Consider the following 15,063-nt stretch of genomic DNA (forward strand, 5'->3'; position numbering starts at 1 on the left):
ATCAACGGCCCACTTCAAGATGGAGTGGGCCAGGAAGATTTATATTTCGCCGCCGCCGCCAACGTTTCGTGCGGAGGCTCCATCCGCGGTGGAAAAGTTTTCAGCGGTTTGAGTGACACACAGCAGTTCGATTAAAAATAGGTATCGAGTTCTTCCAATGGATTGAAAATCTTTCTCCTTCCCTGCAAGTGTTCTTTTGTTCTTTTTGGTTAGAAATTACCATTATTATTACCATTATAATCAGCCATCAGGGTTATTTATCTGCCTCTCCTTAGCCTATCTCACCAGCGTTGCATCTGTTGCACTGAGGAGGTCTCCATTCGCTCCCCTGACTTTTAATCATTCTTTTTACATAACGTTTTCTGGTCGTGCACACATAATCGCTTGTTTCCCATCGCTGTCATTCGCCGTTCCCGTTATCTCCAGCAAACTCCCAAAGGAGTAGTTCTATGCTTGACGCCTACGATAACCACTGTACCCCGTTCCTTTGGGTTGAGCACTAGTTTGCCCCACAGAGAATACATAGTAAAAAGGCTCTGCCCGCTGGAGTGCAGTGGTGACTCAAAAGATTTCCCGGTGGAGCCAGTCTTTCCAACCTTTTCCTTACCTAGAACCTTTCGACTTTCTGCACCTCACGACGACTTGCTCTTCGACCTCGCCTCACCCTCAGCTATTGGACTGTCAAGGTCCAAACATGGCCTTTGAGGACGGGTTCAACCTCACACCAAAATCCGAGGGAAAAGAAGCAATGGCAAACGATGAGGCCTTTCAGGTCAATGCTACCACTCCATCGTCCGATCTGAAGGACGTGGACTGCGAGAAGCATGGCGCTACTCGCGAGTCGAACCCAGTACCGGATCTAAAGCGCCAGCTCAAAAGCCGACATCTGCAAATGATTGCCATTGGTACGGATATCTTTTCATTATTTCCTTTCCCTCCCCCTCGCGTCATATGCCTGCCGTCATCCATTGAAACTTATTCGCCCACGGAAGACCAAAAAAAAGAAAGAAAAGAAAAGAAAAGTGCTGACCAGAATTAGGTGGTACAATTGGTACAGGTCTTTTCATCAGTAGTGGCACCGCCATTGGTACAGCAGGGCCGGTAGGCGCCTTGATTGCATATCTTTTTGTCGGCTCCATCGTGTACTCCGTCATGCAGGCCCTGGGTGAAATAGCAAGCTATCTGCCAATTCAAGGAGCGTTTACGTCCTACGCAGCTCGATTGATCGACCCCAGTCTTGGTTTCGCTATGGGTTGGATCTATTGGTTTTCCTGGGCTAGTACCTTTGCACTGGAGTTAACTGCGACCGGATTGATTATACAGTTTTGGGACAAGGATATCAACATCGCCATTTTCATCGCAGTGTTCTGGGTGGTTATCACTCTTTTCAACTTCCTACCTGTCAGCTTTTACGGTGAGCTGGAGTTCTGGTTCGCTAGTATCAAGGTGATTACAGTTGTTGGATTTATGATCTTTGCAATTTGTATTGATGCCGGGGCCGGTGATAAGGGATACCTAGGTTTTACCTATTGGACTAATCCAGGTCCATTTGCAGCTTATGCCGATGTTTCTCCCGACTCAACAGCCAAGTTCGTAGGCTTTTGGGCTGTGCTTATTCAGGCGGGTTTCTCATACCAGGGAACAGAATTGGTTGGTATTGCAGCAGGTGAAACTGAAAATCCCCGCAAGACTATTCCTTCTGCGATCCGCAAGACTTTTTACCGCATTCTATTCTTCTTCGTATTGACTATCTTCTTCATCGGCCTGCTGGTGCCTTACACAAACGAAGACCTCGTTAAGGACGGAAACGATGCAAACTCTTCACCGTTTGTCATTGCGGCCAGACTTGCGGGCGTGAAGGTCCTGCCTCATATCATCAATGCCGTCCTGTTAACTGTTGTGCTTTCCGCCGCCAACTCCAACGTCTACAGTGGTAGCCGTATCCTAATCGGCCTGGCTCAAGAAGGGCTTGCCCCGCGCTGGTTCAAGAAAACGTCCAAAAGGGGCGTGCCTTACTACGGTGTCATTTTCACTGCGGCGTTTGGCTTGCTCGGCTTTATGAATGTGTCTAATGCTGGTAGTACGGTGTTCAACTGGCTTCTCAACATTGCAGGGGTGGCAGGCTTCATCACTTGGTGTTCCTTGAATGCCTGCCATCTTGCATTCATGCGAGCTCTGAAGGCTCGCAATATGTCTCGTGACCTTCTTCCCTTTAAGGCGATGTGGCAGCCCTGGTATTCCTGGTATGGGCTTTTCTTCAATATGTTGATCATTTTGACTCAAGGGTTCACTGCTTGGATCCCAAGATTCAGTGTAACGGATTTCTTTATCGCCTATATCAGCTTGATCCTCTTTGTGGTACTCTATGTGGGACATAAGATCTTCTATCGGACGTCGTTTGTTCCCCCACTCGAGGCCGATATCGACACCGGTCGGGTTTCTCTTGAAAACGAGTCATGGGAAACCACCACTACGAAATGGTATCAAAGGATCTTTCGCTCGTTTCGAGGCTAAATTAGACGCTTACATAACCCACGAGAATATCGCCGGCACTTTCGGGCCCACCCGACGCCTTTCTCTTATAATTTTCATTATTTTTTGTTTTCTTTTGCACATACATAACGAGTATATACATATTATATACATCTCTGAGTAAACTGCTCGCTGTCGACTCCAAGGGAACCGGACTTGCATGGTGGGACGATAGATGAGGGAGTCATTTATACAAGGGTTCTTCAAGGTGGTTCGTTTCCCTCCGTTTTGTATAGTATTTGATTTTTCCCTAATTGTTTGCATGGCATGGAGTTTGGGTTGAATGGCTGTGATATATAACTATTCGTATCCTCTGATCTCGAATTGAAGAACGAACTGATTTACAACATTTCACACAAAGATGCTTTCATTAGTTACGTCGCTATAGATGGATGAACGAGCACCCTATTACTTCGTACCTAGGTAAGAGGCCATCAAGAGAATGCAAAGTTCATGTGGCCCGGGGGAACTTCACATGAAACTCACCACATGCGAAGGCCGATCAAGTCACGTACATCCAGACAGACATACCCATATCAGGTCACTTCTTTTTCTTTTCCCCCTTTTTTTTTCTTTGCCCTGGTTTTAAAGTTTATTCGAAAAGATGAGCTTCTTATGGGATGAGCAAATCAAAGAAATAAAAATCAAAGAAAAAGGAAAATTAAATCAGTAATAATAAGAAACCCATCAACTTCTGTTGGGACACGAAGTGGTACTACTCGGTTAAATCACAAGCATGTGAGAGAGAGAAGGTAAAGCATCACGATCACGGGATGGATGATCTTTATGCAACTTAATTTGTGTGTATGTAGGTACTACATACTTAGTATGTCCATACTCCGTGCCTACATCGATACCTCGTCCAAAACCACAATCTGTCAATACATATGTTAATGTAAGTAATTTATGGCGTCGATCCGCTTTCGGAGAGGGTTATTCATCACCTGTATCATGGGGCCCCGGAAGACACTCCATTAAGAGAGAGAGAGAGAGAAAGGGATTATTAAGATAGAAAGAAATAAATTCTTGAATGTAGACCACAGTACTCCGTAGATACTCCTGATTTAACGGCGAAGCCCGAGAAATAATAAGGTGGACTCCAATTAGGAAGTATAGACTATACCGCTCCGGTCAAGTCTTCTCCGGATCCAATGGCCTCGGCACTTTCAGCAGAACGGTCAAATACAGAATAGCACAGTAGCCCACGGCGCCGATAATTAATCGCTCCGGATTCCCAAATGGGTCGAGAACCCACACCGCCCACCTTATCGGCCTTATTACACAGTACCTACTAATCCTTCCCTCCCCGGACTCAATGGGGACTGGGTAAATGCCGAGGTTCGTTTCACATCGCGTGGAGGCAAAGACACATCGTGGGTATGGCTCGGCCACTCAGCGTTCATTGCTTGGGGACTTTCCCCCCCCTCCGACTGCCTGCCAGGTCCATACCTCTCCTTAACACGCTTCCTTTCCTCCCTTCTACTACTCTTTATCTCTTTCTTAAACGCCTCTTAGCCGGGTTGTACCTTCTCTTAACCATTTTATTTGGGCTTTCTCGCTGACGTTCACCTTGGTTCGAAAGGGCACCGGCTCGCAAATTCCACTTACGGAAACCAGAAACTCCTTTCTCGCAGCTAATCAGTATCTGCCAGCGCTTCCTGGGCTTGAGTATTGGTATGATTAGATTTCACCCTCGACGTTGAAATAATATTAGATTGTATACACAGCTGACTTTCCAGGTTACTCGTTAATATAGGTCGCAACTGTTGCAATGTTCTTTAGCCAACAGCCCGTCCACCTCGCTCGTGCGGACGAGTTGAGGCAAGAGCCTCCGAAGGGCTCACCGTATTCGGTGGCCCTTCCTGGAACTGAGGAGCCAGGACGGAGTAGGATCTACCGTGCCTATTCTGCGCAAAAGGAACTTGTGAGGACATTGGATCCACAGGTAAGTGTAGGTTTCAGCGCTTTGTGCTGCTTAGTATTGACATATATTTCTGTTAGGTCCTCACTGCGCACGACCTCTTCGAGTCGACTGCAAACCGAGTACCGAAAAATCATTGCCTGGGATGGCGCCCGTACAATCCGTCAACCAAGACCTTCGGCCCTTACCAGTGGCTAGATTACCAGGCAGTTCAAAAGCGGCGAGCTGACTTCGGTGCCGGATTAGTAGAGTTGCACCACAAACACAATTGCCATCGTTCTGGCCAATACGGTATCGGCCTGTGGTGTCAAAATCGCCCCGAGTGGCAGATCACAGGTATGCGATTGCTTTCTACTCCCTACTCTTAGGTGGCGCTAACTTGGCGTGTCAGATCTGGCATGTATGTCTCAAGGTCTGTATTCCGTATCAATCTATGATGTTCTTGCCTCAGACGCAACCGAATATATTATAAACCACGCAGAGCTGCACTGCGTCGTTACCTCATTGCCGCATATCCCAACCTTGCTCAAGCTGAAGCCACTCCTACCCAATCTAAAAATTATCATCAGCTTGGATCCTCTTGATAGTGGCGAACAAGTTGGACACTCAAAGCGAGCCCTTTTGGAGTCTGTGGCTGCCGGACAGGATGTCTCGATTTATACGATAGATCAGGTTGAGGAACTGGGTGCCGCTTCGAATCGCCCTTACAGCGCTCCCCAGCCTTCTGACATCGTCACCATTAACTATACCTCCGGTACTACGGGCCCTCCGAAGGGTGTTGTGCTGACGCATGAGAACGCCGTTGCAGCCACTGCGGGGGCCCTTGTTACTACCCAGCAGGCTGATGGTGACACATTAGCATCCTATCTTCCGCTAGCTCACATCTATGCACGTTTGTCAGAACATGCAGCTTTCTGGGCGGGTGCCCGGATTGGCTACTTCCATGGAAATATCGTCGAGTTAGTCGATGACCTTAAGTTGTTGAAGCCCACCGGGTTTATGTCGGTTCCCCGTCTTTACAGTCGGTTTGGGAACGCTATTCGTGCCTCAACTGTGGACCAACCGGGATTTAAGGGCGCGTTGTCGAGACATGTCGTTTCGACCAAGACAGCCAACCTGAAGAACCCTGATACCTCTAAGGCTACTGTTAAGCATGCTTTGTATGACCGGATATGGTCTAAGAAGGTCGCCGCTGCCCTAGGCTTGGAACGTACGAGAATGATGGTCTCCGGCTCTGCGCCCCTTGATCCTTCTCTCCATAACTTTCTCAGAGTTGCTACCGGTGCTGATCTCGTTCAGGGCTACGGTTTGACTGAAACGTACGCCATGGCGTGCGCCCAGTCTTCCAAAGATTTGACCGCTGGCAACTGTGGACGCCTGGCACCTTGCACGGAAGCGTGCCTAGCGTCTCTTCCTGACATGGATTACTCTGTCGAGGACAAACCCTACCCCCGTGGTGAATTGCTTCTGCGAGGCACAAACGTTTTCAAGGAGTACTTCAAGAACCCCGAAGAGACTAGCAAGGCCATCACTGGAGATGGTTGGTTCCGGACAGGCGATGTCTGTACGATAGATGAAATGGGCCGCATCATTATCATTGACCGTCGGAAAAACGTCCTGAAGCTAGCCCAGGGAGAGTACATCTCACCAGAGCGGTTGGAAGGCGTTTATCTTTCCGAGCTGGGGTACTTTGCACAGGGCTATATCCATGGTGATAGCGTTCAGACATTCCTCGTTGGTATTTTCGGGGTCCAGCCTGATGCATTCGCTGCATTCGCTAGCAAAGTGCTTAGCCGATCCATCAGTGAGACCGATGTTGAAGGCATTAGGTCTGTATTGAATGACGATAAAATTCGGAAGGCAGTGCTGAAGGACCTCGAGAGAGTTGCGAAGAAGCACAAGCTGGCAGGCTACGAGAGGGTCAAAAACTGCTCTTTGATGCTTGATCCGTTCACGGTTGAGAACAACTTGCTGACACCAACGTGAGTGCTCTTGACCATCATAAAACATTTATGCTGCACTGTACTAATTGTTCCGGGTGTAGACTAAAGCTGAAGCGCCCTCCCGTGGTGAAGCAGTATCGCCAGCTTTTGGATGAGCTCTATGCCCAAGCTACGGCGGAAGAGTCAGCTCCCAAAGCCAAGTTATAGACCTGTACTTTCATTGTATTTCGTTTCTCTAGATATTATATCATCAGCATTATATGTATTGGAGCAGTTGACACGGGCAACTGACCCTGAGCGCTGTACATACAACCCGATTGAACTGTTCTTCCTGTGAAATATACAACTTGTAACATAGTGCTGACTAGACTTGGGATTGCTACAAAATGTCTCTCCGTGAGTAGAAGAGTAAGAAACCATGTGATCTCGGACCATGGCGGACTAGTTTAGTCGGGAGCTTGGCAACACTCGTCTTTGCGATCTTCCCAGATGCGTACGGACGAATTGCACCGAGCAGTCAAATTTTCAAATCAACAGTCGCAACCTTTTTTCTAAGAACCATGTTTCTGTTCCACTCCTCTACCTCTGCTCTTCTTTTCCTCCTCTCCACCGTCGTGGCGACGTCTGCCTTGACGGTCGTTATTCCCCCTTCAAATCTTCTTCCCAACCCCAATGCTCTCTCCTCTGACACGCACGCAACTCTATCGTCCATCCCACCGCCAACGCGATCCAAGAATGCCCATGTCTCTCCTCATTTATTGACCGCCCCGCTGACGCGCTCCGCGACCTTCATCTTCCAGGACCTGGACTCCACGGGGAAGCCCGAGTCTTACCTACTTGACGTCCGATCAGCAGAATACGTGTTCACGCCCTACCGGGTTGATGTCGCTGCAGACGGCACGGTGCTGGGCGTTTGGGAGACGTTTCGTGGGAACCCATGGGAGAACCGTGGCGCAGAGAGATATGTCCTCGATGCTGCTTCTGTGGATACCACCAAGTTGTCCGAAGTGGCAGTAGACGCTAAGGTTCTAGCTAGAAGAGGCTTTTATGAGGAGAGACCTAAATGTGAGTATTTTTGGGAAGGAGGAGCTTTCTGTATGAAGTACGCTTGTCGTTTTCAAGACGCTTATGGATCTATCTTTTTAGTCTCCCCTCTTGCTTTGTTCAAGAACCCTATGATCTTGCTCGCCCTAGTAGCTTTAGGGTTTACTTTCGGAATGCCGAAGTTGATGGAGAATAGTAAGTTTCATATCACAACTACTCCCCTGTGTGACACAATAATAGATGTGTTTATAGCGCATGCTTGCCCTTGCTCATGTCTCTCTAGTGGATCCTGAAATGCGTGCCGAGTTCGAAAAGCACTCTCGGGCGTCTCCTATCTCCGGTGCAACTCGGAGTGCTATGACCGGTGGCAGTGCGCCGGGCAATTTTGATTTCGCAGGATGGATGGCTGGCGCCCATCCAAGGCCAGCTGGTCCAGAGCCTGCTGCCCTCCAGGGGGTAGCGACTGGCAGAGAAGGTGGAAACGTACGAAGACGAGGATAAGCGAAAGTTCTCGTTTGAGTAATAAATAGAAATCCGGAACAATCTCTGGCATTAATCATATCCTACTGGGAGCCCATCAAAGCATAATAAACAAGCCTAGAAGCAATTGTGAATCCCTGCCATAAGTCCCAGAAGGCATAATAAACGACGCATGCAACCATAACCGCGACCAGTCAGCTAGTCGTTCACCATAATAGTACATCCCGCTGCATGGCCTCGTCAATAGAGGGGGGAATAATACAGGATGCCTGGGCGGGGGAAGAGGTAGAAAGAAAGAACTCGCTAACAGATAGTTCAACAGGGGCTATCATGCAGAAACGTGGTAACATTTAAAAATCGCCAAAGTCGCCACCGTCAAAGTCATCATAACCGCCTGAGCCGTAATCATCATAGTCATGATGATCATCCAAAGCTTCTGCCAACAAAGCACCCCCGATCAAACCACCGCCTACACCTAAAGCTGCAGCGCCCGCAGTTCCCATACCGCCACCATGCCGTCGCGCTGGTTGTGCCGCTGCGGGATAATAACCTGGTTGGGCAGGATAGGAAGGATAACCATACCCTGTGGGTTGTTGAGGATAGCCACCGTATCCGCCTGGGGGATGCCCGTACGACTGTGACAGCTGCGAAGATGGCCTTGCATAATTCCCACCACTGCCACTTGATGCTTTCCCCATCAACTTGCTCAGAAAGCCTTTGCTTCTCTTCTGCTCTGGACCGGTTGTATGTTGCGGGGGGGTTGAAGATGACTGGTATCCAACTGACTGCGGTCGCGAGGCTTCTGTATAGTAATCTGCAGCGGCCCCAGGCTGTACTTGCTGTCTCGGGCTTCTACTGCCACGAGCGCGGGCATCTTCCTCCGCCTGTAACTGGGCAGCTAGCCGGGCATCGCTGTCCAAAGAACTGCCTCTGGCGCCTGCCTGGTTATAAGGATTATTCGAGCCCAGGCTTTTCTTCTCGTTTGCGCCATGCATTGCGGACGGATTCGCAGGCCCGGGCTCTTCATATGAGGGAGGTGCTTCGCTGGGCGGTGCATGCAGCTCCTCTTGTGCTGGCCCTTGAGGGGATTCCCATTGGGACTTGCCAGTGCATAGATTTACAAAGAACCTTTTAACGGGGTTAATGTCAACGGGTGATTTAACCGCAGGGCCGGGCGACGGAAGCACTTACCATTGCTTATACCGATCATCGAACTGAGCCTTCCACCCCTCCGGGACAGCCGGAGGCGGGGGTCCTGAAGGCGGGGCAAACGACATCAATATATAATAGTTTGGGGGACCAGTAGCGAAATCTGCCTGCAATTTTCTGGGAGGTGGACTGCTGGATATCTAGCGAGCAGCTCTCAACTTCAAATCGAGGTTGTCGCGTAGATGCCTTTTTACTTCTGATTCACTCATTATTATGTAGATATCTTAACTGTACGTAATGCCCCAGTGGCGGTGCTGGGCCACGTGATTATATTGGTGGCCGCATTTATAAACTAATTGCTCTTTGAATTAATTCGGCACAAACTTTGTGTCTTGAGTATTGGTTCAGCTCGTGGTGTTGCCACTCGCGCCTAATTCCTAGTATTGTAGCGGAGCTGCTTTATATATAGATATGTGTGGGTAAGTAGGTTATAGAAATACTCTACTCCGTATGGAGATCATTAGTATCTGGAGAAGGAGCCATTTTGAGGTATTATGATTAATCAAGACATTATAAAAAAACTAATATCCAAGATACCCATTAAGCAATGTTCATGCAAGATCATCATTAAAATTATATACTCATAATTACTGCGCAGCGGAGCGAAGCGTACCAGCAAGCAATATAGGAGCCTCTGCGCGAAAGGATCTTGGTTCTGATTGGTCCACAGTTGTGAGTTAATTGGGCGAGAATTACTAGCTTGTTATGTGATGTCACTTACTGCTTTCTTGAGCTGCAATACCTTGGGTAGATCTCTAGATTATTTAAAATACACTACATAACTTAGTCTAACTAAACTTTTAGAGCTTGTAAACACATTGCACTGCCTACACAGCTTATTTAAGTTAGGAACTAAGGTAGACAATTTAGATAGGTAATCCAGGTAAGCAATCTAAGTAGATAATGAGTTTAGGAAATCTAGATAATCTAAGTCCCATAGGACAATCGATTCAGATAATCTTAGTAATTTAGGTAGCGTAACCAAATATCATATGATTATTTCTCTGCGCAGCATTCTGCAAGGTCCATGAGCTGGCAGCCTCTAGGGTACTTACCGGCGTAAGAAAATCAAAGCCCTTATAAGCACTGCATAGAAACCGCTCGCTTATATAGATAATAAACCCACAGGTTTATGTAGGACACCTGAGTAGTAGGTTGAAGCCCTTGGATGTGCGCTACTTGACAGGTTCTAGGGCTTGCGAGATATTCTCGCGAGTAATGCTAGTCTTTAGGCAATCCTTGCTGTCACCTAACCTCTAGATTAGGTATCTTACATTCTTGACCGAGCTGCTCTCGAATGGTGTCATGTTTTGGTCACTGGATGAGGGCATTCAGTCTAACTCACCTGAATCTAATCTAGCTACGGTATTTTATCATCTCATAACAGAATAGCCCTGGTTTTCACCACGAGATGTGCAATTATAGACATATGCGATAGCACTCAATTAATCCTCATTTGATAAATTTACCACATTGGCTGCATGTTCTATATACAAGCTATTGATATCTACACATCCCAGCTGTGCCTTATTGCAAGGCCAGTAGCAAACTCTATCAACCAGCTATTACAAAACTACACATCAGCATCATGGAAGTTGGGGTCTATTTGGTCACTCGACGGCCACCAGTAATCATCCTCCAATATTCCTTCAAATCCCTCGAGTGGATGCCCAAGTCCAGAGTAGCTCTCTGCATCTTGAGTAGTCGGAAAGGTCAAGCTTTTCTTTGGCGGCTTCGCACACTCCGTATCACTATCACCCGTAAGATCTATGATCTCGATGTTTGCACTTTCAATGATGGCATGTTTTGGTTCTGCAGCGAGTCGCTTGGGCTCGACCGGCGCTGCCCAGAAACCATCATCACTGCACAAGTTGACAGGAACGCCCCTACGTTTTGTATAATGGCCAGGTTCCAGTCTCTTCCTTTTATTCACGTGCTGTCCGTTGCGAATCTGAGCAAGCTGTCTCTGGCATTCAACTTCTCTCCGCAGTTGATCATTTAAGCCAGGTCGAAGAGCAGGAGGAACACCGTCAAGCTGTCTTAACTGCCATTCCTCCTTCAACTTTGTCTGTCCGAGTTGATGCCCAGGGGTAATATCTGGACGGGCCCATGCCGCGTAAGGCCCATTGTAACAAGGGCCTTGGCCTACACCATAAATAGGATGGCGCGAAAGATGACCATCTAAGATGGCCTTACGAGCAGCCAGGATGCCTGACCCAGAGTCTGGATCATTCTCAAAGAATGGCACATGAGAAGCACGTTTGAATTTAAAAGGCAGGGTCTCATTGGCAAAGGTGTTGGGGGATAATAGATGAACACCCCCGGCAGCATCGCCGATCAACAGGTTAGATCTATCCGGCGAAAAAGCCCCGGACATGATCTCCTCCCCAAAAGAAGCAACATCCTGAACAAGAGCATCATCAGGAGACCTCAATACATCCCAGGTTTTCAAGATACCATCTGATGCCCCAGTATAGAATTGGGTTACCGAGTTCCCCCACAATGCCAATCTTACCCCAACATCTGCTTGTTCTCTAGGAAGGGTTTCATCTAACTGATTGAGCGACTCGCCATGCTGAAGCTTGTGTAGTATAGTGTCCGGGTTACGCGTGTCCCACACATAGGTGATCCCATCAGTACAGCTGGCAGTCACATAGTTCGAATTGCCTGGGCAGAAAGTCACATCATTTATGTCCAAAGCAGGGCACTCTAGTTCCATGGTACGCATTTTGGAGATGAGTGGCGAATATAGACGTACCACAGACCTGGTGCTTTTGGAACTCAAGAGAGTTGTACCGCCTCCTCTTGCGGAGCTTGCCGTAGCAAATAATGGAAGACAAGGGTGCCACTTTACATCAAAGATATTTTGTGAATTTGGGCTTAACTGTATTGGAGTGGATGATGCTTCGGCTATATGCCAAGCTGCAAGAAGACCATTATGGGTCACACCATCGCCCTTTTCAGACATTCCAGCAATTAGTATCTCTCTCGTAATTGGGATGGTACCCCAAGCAAGAGACGTTGGTATGAGGTCAATTTCTCTTTTAGAACGCTGCCGAGGCAAGTCCAGGACATTGTACGTTGATTCATCTAGTTGCCAGAAACCGACAGACTGGGTACCTGTCGCTAGCACATTCTTTGCAAAGTTAGATCGAGCCATAACTTGGACTTTAGAGTCGTGGTCAAGTGTCTTGTAGCACGATGCTCTGTGATTAGGGAATCTCCAAAGTTTGACAGTCTTGTCATAACTAGCAGTATAGAGTGTATCATCGAACCATTGGCACGCTGTTACACTCATAAACAAACGATGATCATTTATAGTTCCCCTTGAAAACCCCGGCGGACGAGAGCTCCAGTGGTCTGGCAATTCCTCCAGACTATCAGTGATCAAATCTCCGAGAATCAGATTGTTCCCTCTGTTGTATTCCATATTGTGTTCGTCGCATTGAGCTGTAGCACCTGCTGCAAACTTAGTTCCATCAGGAGACCATGCTAGAACTATAACATCATTCGAGGCACCTTTCCAAGTCCTCGAAAGCCCGAGGTTGCTCAAAACACGGGAACTGATCTGCCGGCTCACAGCGCAACCTAGCTCACGATCCTGCAAGAGCTTGTTTAGATTGCCAGATGCTTGCGAATTTTTGCGTGTTGCTAAGCTGCCGTCCTCCAATTTAACAGCCTTGATGACAGATGGGACAGTTGGGAGATGGCCTTTCTTGGCGTCGGCAATGAATGCTTCTATATCTGCGCACTGGCGCCGACCCAATGCAGATGCAAATGATAAATAGCCCGACAGTCTGCGTATTTCCTCGTCTTTATGGCCGCCTTGATTGCCTGAGGTGGAAGAGCCTTCATTCCTTTGTTTCTCTTGTGACCCCAGGAGTCGCATTGCGATTCGCCTAGCACGTCGTAGCTCCTTTGTGCATGGAGTTGATGCCAACATTTCTAGGAGCAAAGCATTGCTATCGCTCACTTCTTCAGTTGAGAGTAACCTAGACAATTTCAAAATAGACGAAATCTTCTTGAAAAATTTAGGGTGTATATTGTAGGTGGATGCGACTTGTATAAGTTGATCGGTAAGAGCAATGTCTGGAGCAGAATGCCATTGGCATCCACTAAATGACAGCAAGTTTAGCACTGCGGTCATTTCCTTTAGATCAAAATCAACATGAAGGATGTTGTCTGACGCCAAGTTCTCTCCCCTTAGTCCCTTAGCATAGTCGGCTGGATTACGTTCTGGGCGATAACGTGCATGTGCGACACTCTTGAAGTCGTCCAGTGTCTTGAAGGGTGACTTGAGTATTTGTACCCTAGATGAGGAATATATAAGAGAGTATTGCCTGTGACCGATAAGCTGGCATTCTCGGTAGCAAGGAGGCGTTGAGAGATCACACGAACGGGAACGGTCGTGACGCTGTTGTGGCTGGTCTGAATTGGCTAATATATCAACATCCTCATTACCGGAAAATTCCTCTTCAGGCTCAATACTAGACAGATTGAGTTTCTTGTAGTAATTTATAGGGCCAGTTCTTGATCGTGCGGAACGCCTAGTTCTTGGTGCCTTATCATTGTTTTTGGCAGGGGATTTCCTGTCGCTTAAAAAGTATGGTGAGTACGTTGTCTGGCGGTCAAGGTTGGAATTATTTGTGTATTTCTCTTTTGTTGGAGGTAACACCGAGTCTGTTTCGCTATCGTTCCTTGGACTTTTAGTTAAGCTCCCTGACCCAGAGGTTGTCCGTGAGCTTCTCAGGCGAGGGTGACGCGCCGAGTGCCGTCGTCGTCGTGCTGATGGGACTGTGTGTTTTTCTGGCACGGACTCAAGTGCAGAGTCATCTGAGATAACGTATACTACTTGAGGGTCATCGACCGACACAGAACTGTTTTCAATTCTTGAGTTGGAAATCTTCTGCGAAGTGGCCCTGTTTCCACTCAGGGAACCTTGGGTTTCATGAGAGGAGTGCCTCATAAACTGTGAAAGTAAATTCTGAGCTTCCTCTATTATTGATGGGTCGTCAGATCCGATCTGAACAGAAGCTGGACGAAGACTGGCCTGAGACCTGAAGTCTCGACTTCTCACATGTTCAGGTGCCTGAGACGTCATCTGGGGTGTGTTCTCGAGTCGAAGACGCTAAATCGCCAAGAATGGGTATTTAAGATGGGTAGGAACTACCTATGCCTCAACATTAGCGTATCTAGATCACAGTATTATCGACGAAGCACTTACGTATACTTCAACAGGAAGTGTATGTAGAAGCGCCGTATGGATTAAAAACTCCGTAGATCGCCTGGGGCTTCATCAGCTAAAGCCACAGTGAAAACCGACTGAATAATACTCGCACCCAAAGAAGGCAAGCAGCGAACCTCTAGAGTAGTCCAGACAGTGTATGGAGGGTAATGTTAGATGAACATTCGATCTTGCACATCTAAAATGATGACAGATAAATGTCCATGGCATTACCTAAGGCGGCCATGCAATTCAAATCTTCTGTGAGCTGAACAAAACAAAGGTAAAGTTAAGGAAAATGTAGTGACAAGATGGAGAATGAAGATGCGAAATTGCGCTAGGCCAATGATTACTAGTAGACTAGGATTCTGAAACTTTAGAAGTCGACGCATGTAACGGACATCAAGATGTAACAGAGCGGCATCTTCCAAAGAAAGCAAGGTCTGGAATACTTCCCTCAAGGCTGGGTGAGTTTTGAAGATATCCTCCATCAGTCAGTCATGGTCCCAAGGCTTGGCAACAACGCGTGAACGCGCAGGTTCATGAATTGCTCTTTACCCCAAAGCAGAAGGCGGTGGTAGCCCCACCAGGGGTGTACATTTCTGACTAGGTACCTAACTACTCGTTAGTCCACTTTTTTGTATTTATAAAAACTAAACTTGTACATTTATACACAAAATGAGTCGAACATAATAACTCCTTTGTCGCAC

At 47.6% G+C, this 15,063-nt stretch overlaps 5 protein-coding genes across 5 annotated transcripts; 3 read left to right on the forward strand and 2 right to left on the reverse strand.

Moving 5' to 3' along the window:
• Positions 1-415: 415 nt before the first annotated feature.
• Positions 416-2,865, forward strand: BDV38DRAFT_148566 (putative arginine transporter). The gene is made up of 2 exons (XM_032051579.1): positions 416-905; positions 1,040-2,865. Exons 1-2 carry the CDS (start codon positions 695-697, stop codon positions 2,512-2,514), a joined length of 1,686 nt encoding a protein of 561 aa, XP_031910954.1. The 5' UTR covers positions 416-694; the 3' UTR covers positions 2,515-2,865.
• Positions 2,866-4,303: 1,438 nt separating this feature from the next.
• BDV38DRAFT_285472 (putative AMP-binding enzyme) lies at positions 4,304-6,603 on the forward strand (the record flags this gene model as incomplete). Its single annotated transcript, XM_032060489.1, has 4 exons — positions 4,304-4,477; positions 4,534-4,789; positions 4,845-6,435; positions 6,498-6,603. 4 exons carry the CDS (start codon positions 4,304-4,306, stop codon positions 6,601-6,603), a joined length of 2,127 nt encoding a protein of 708 aa, XP_031910955.1.
• A 133-nt stretch (positions 6,604-6,736) lies between these two features.
• On the forward strand, positions 6,737-8,106 carry BDV38DRAFT_148665 (uncharacterized protein). The gene is made up of 3 exons (XM_032051580.1): positions 6,737-7,461; positions 7,543-7,635; positions 7,724-8,106. The coding sequence occupies exons 1-3, from the start codon at positions 6,957-6,959 to the stop codon at positions 7,939-7,941; spliced, it is 816 nt and encodes a 271-aa protein (XP_031910956.1). The 5' UTR covers positions 6,737-6,956; the 3' UTR covers positions 7,942-8,106.
• A 164-nt stretch (positions 8,107-8,270) lies between these two features.
• On the reverse strand, positions 8,271-9,197 carry BDV38DRAFT_285474 (WW domain-containing protein; the record flags this gene model as incomplete). The annotated part of the gene is made up of 2 exons (XM_032060490.1): positions 8,271-9,048; positions 9,112-9,197. 2 exons carry the CDS (start codon positions 9,195-9,197, stop codon positions 8,271-8,273), a joined length of 864 nt encoding a protein of 287 aa, XP_031910957.1.
• A 1,440-nt stretch (positions 9,198-10,637) lies between these two features.
• Positions 10,638-14,433, reverse strand: BDV38DRAFT_148741 (WD repeat protein). Its single transcript, XM_032051581.1, has 2 exons — positions 14,354-14,433; positions 10,638-14,299 (listed from the first exon to the last, which is right to left on the reverse strand). The coding sequence occupies exon 2, from the start codon at positions 14,228-14,230 to the stop codon at positions 10,703-10,705; it is 3,528 nt and encodes a 1,175-aa protein (XP_031910958.1). The 5' UTR covers positions 14,231-14,299; positions 14,354-14,433; the 3' UTR covers positions 10,638-10,702.
• Positions 14,434-15,063: the final 630 nt, after the last annotated feature.

This window comes from Aspergillus pseudotamarii, assembly GCF_009193445.1.
Source record: "Aspergillus pseudotamarii strain CBS 117625 unplaced genomic scaffold BDV38scaffold_49, whole genome shotgun sequence".
Classification (NCBI taxonomy): domain Eukaryota; kingdom Fungi; phylum Ascomycota; class Eurotiomycetes; order Eurotiales; family Aspergillaceae; genus Aspergillus; species Aspergillus pseudotamarii.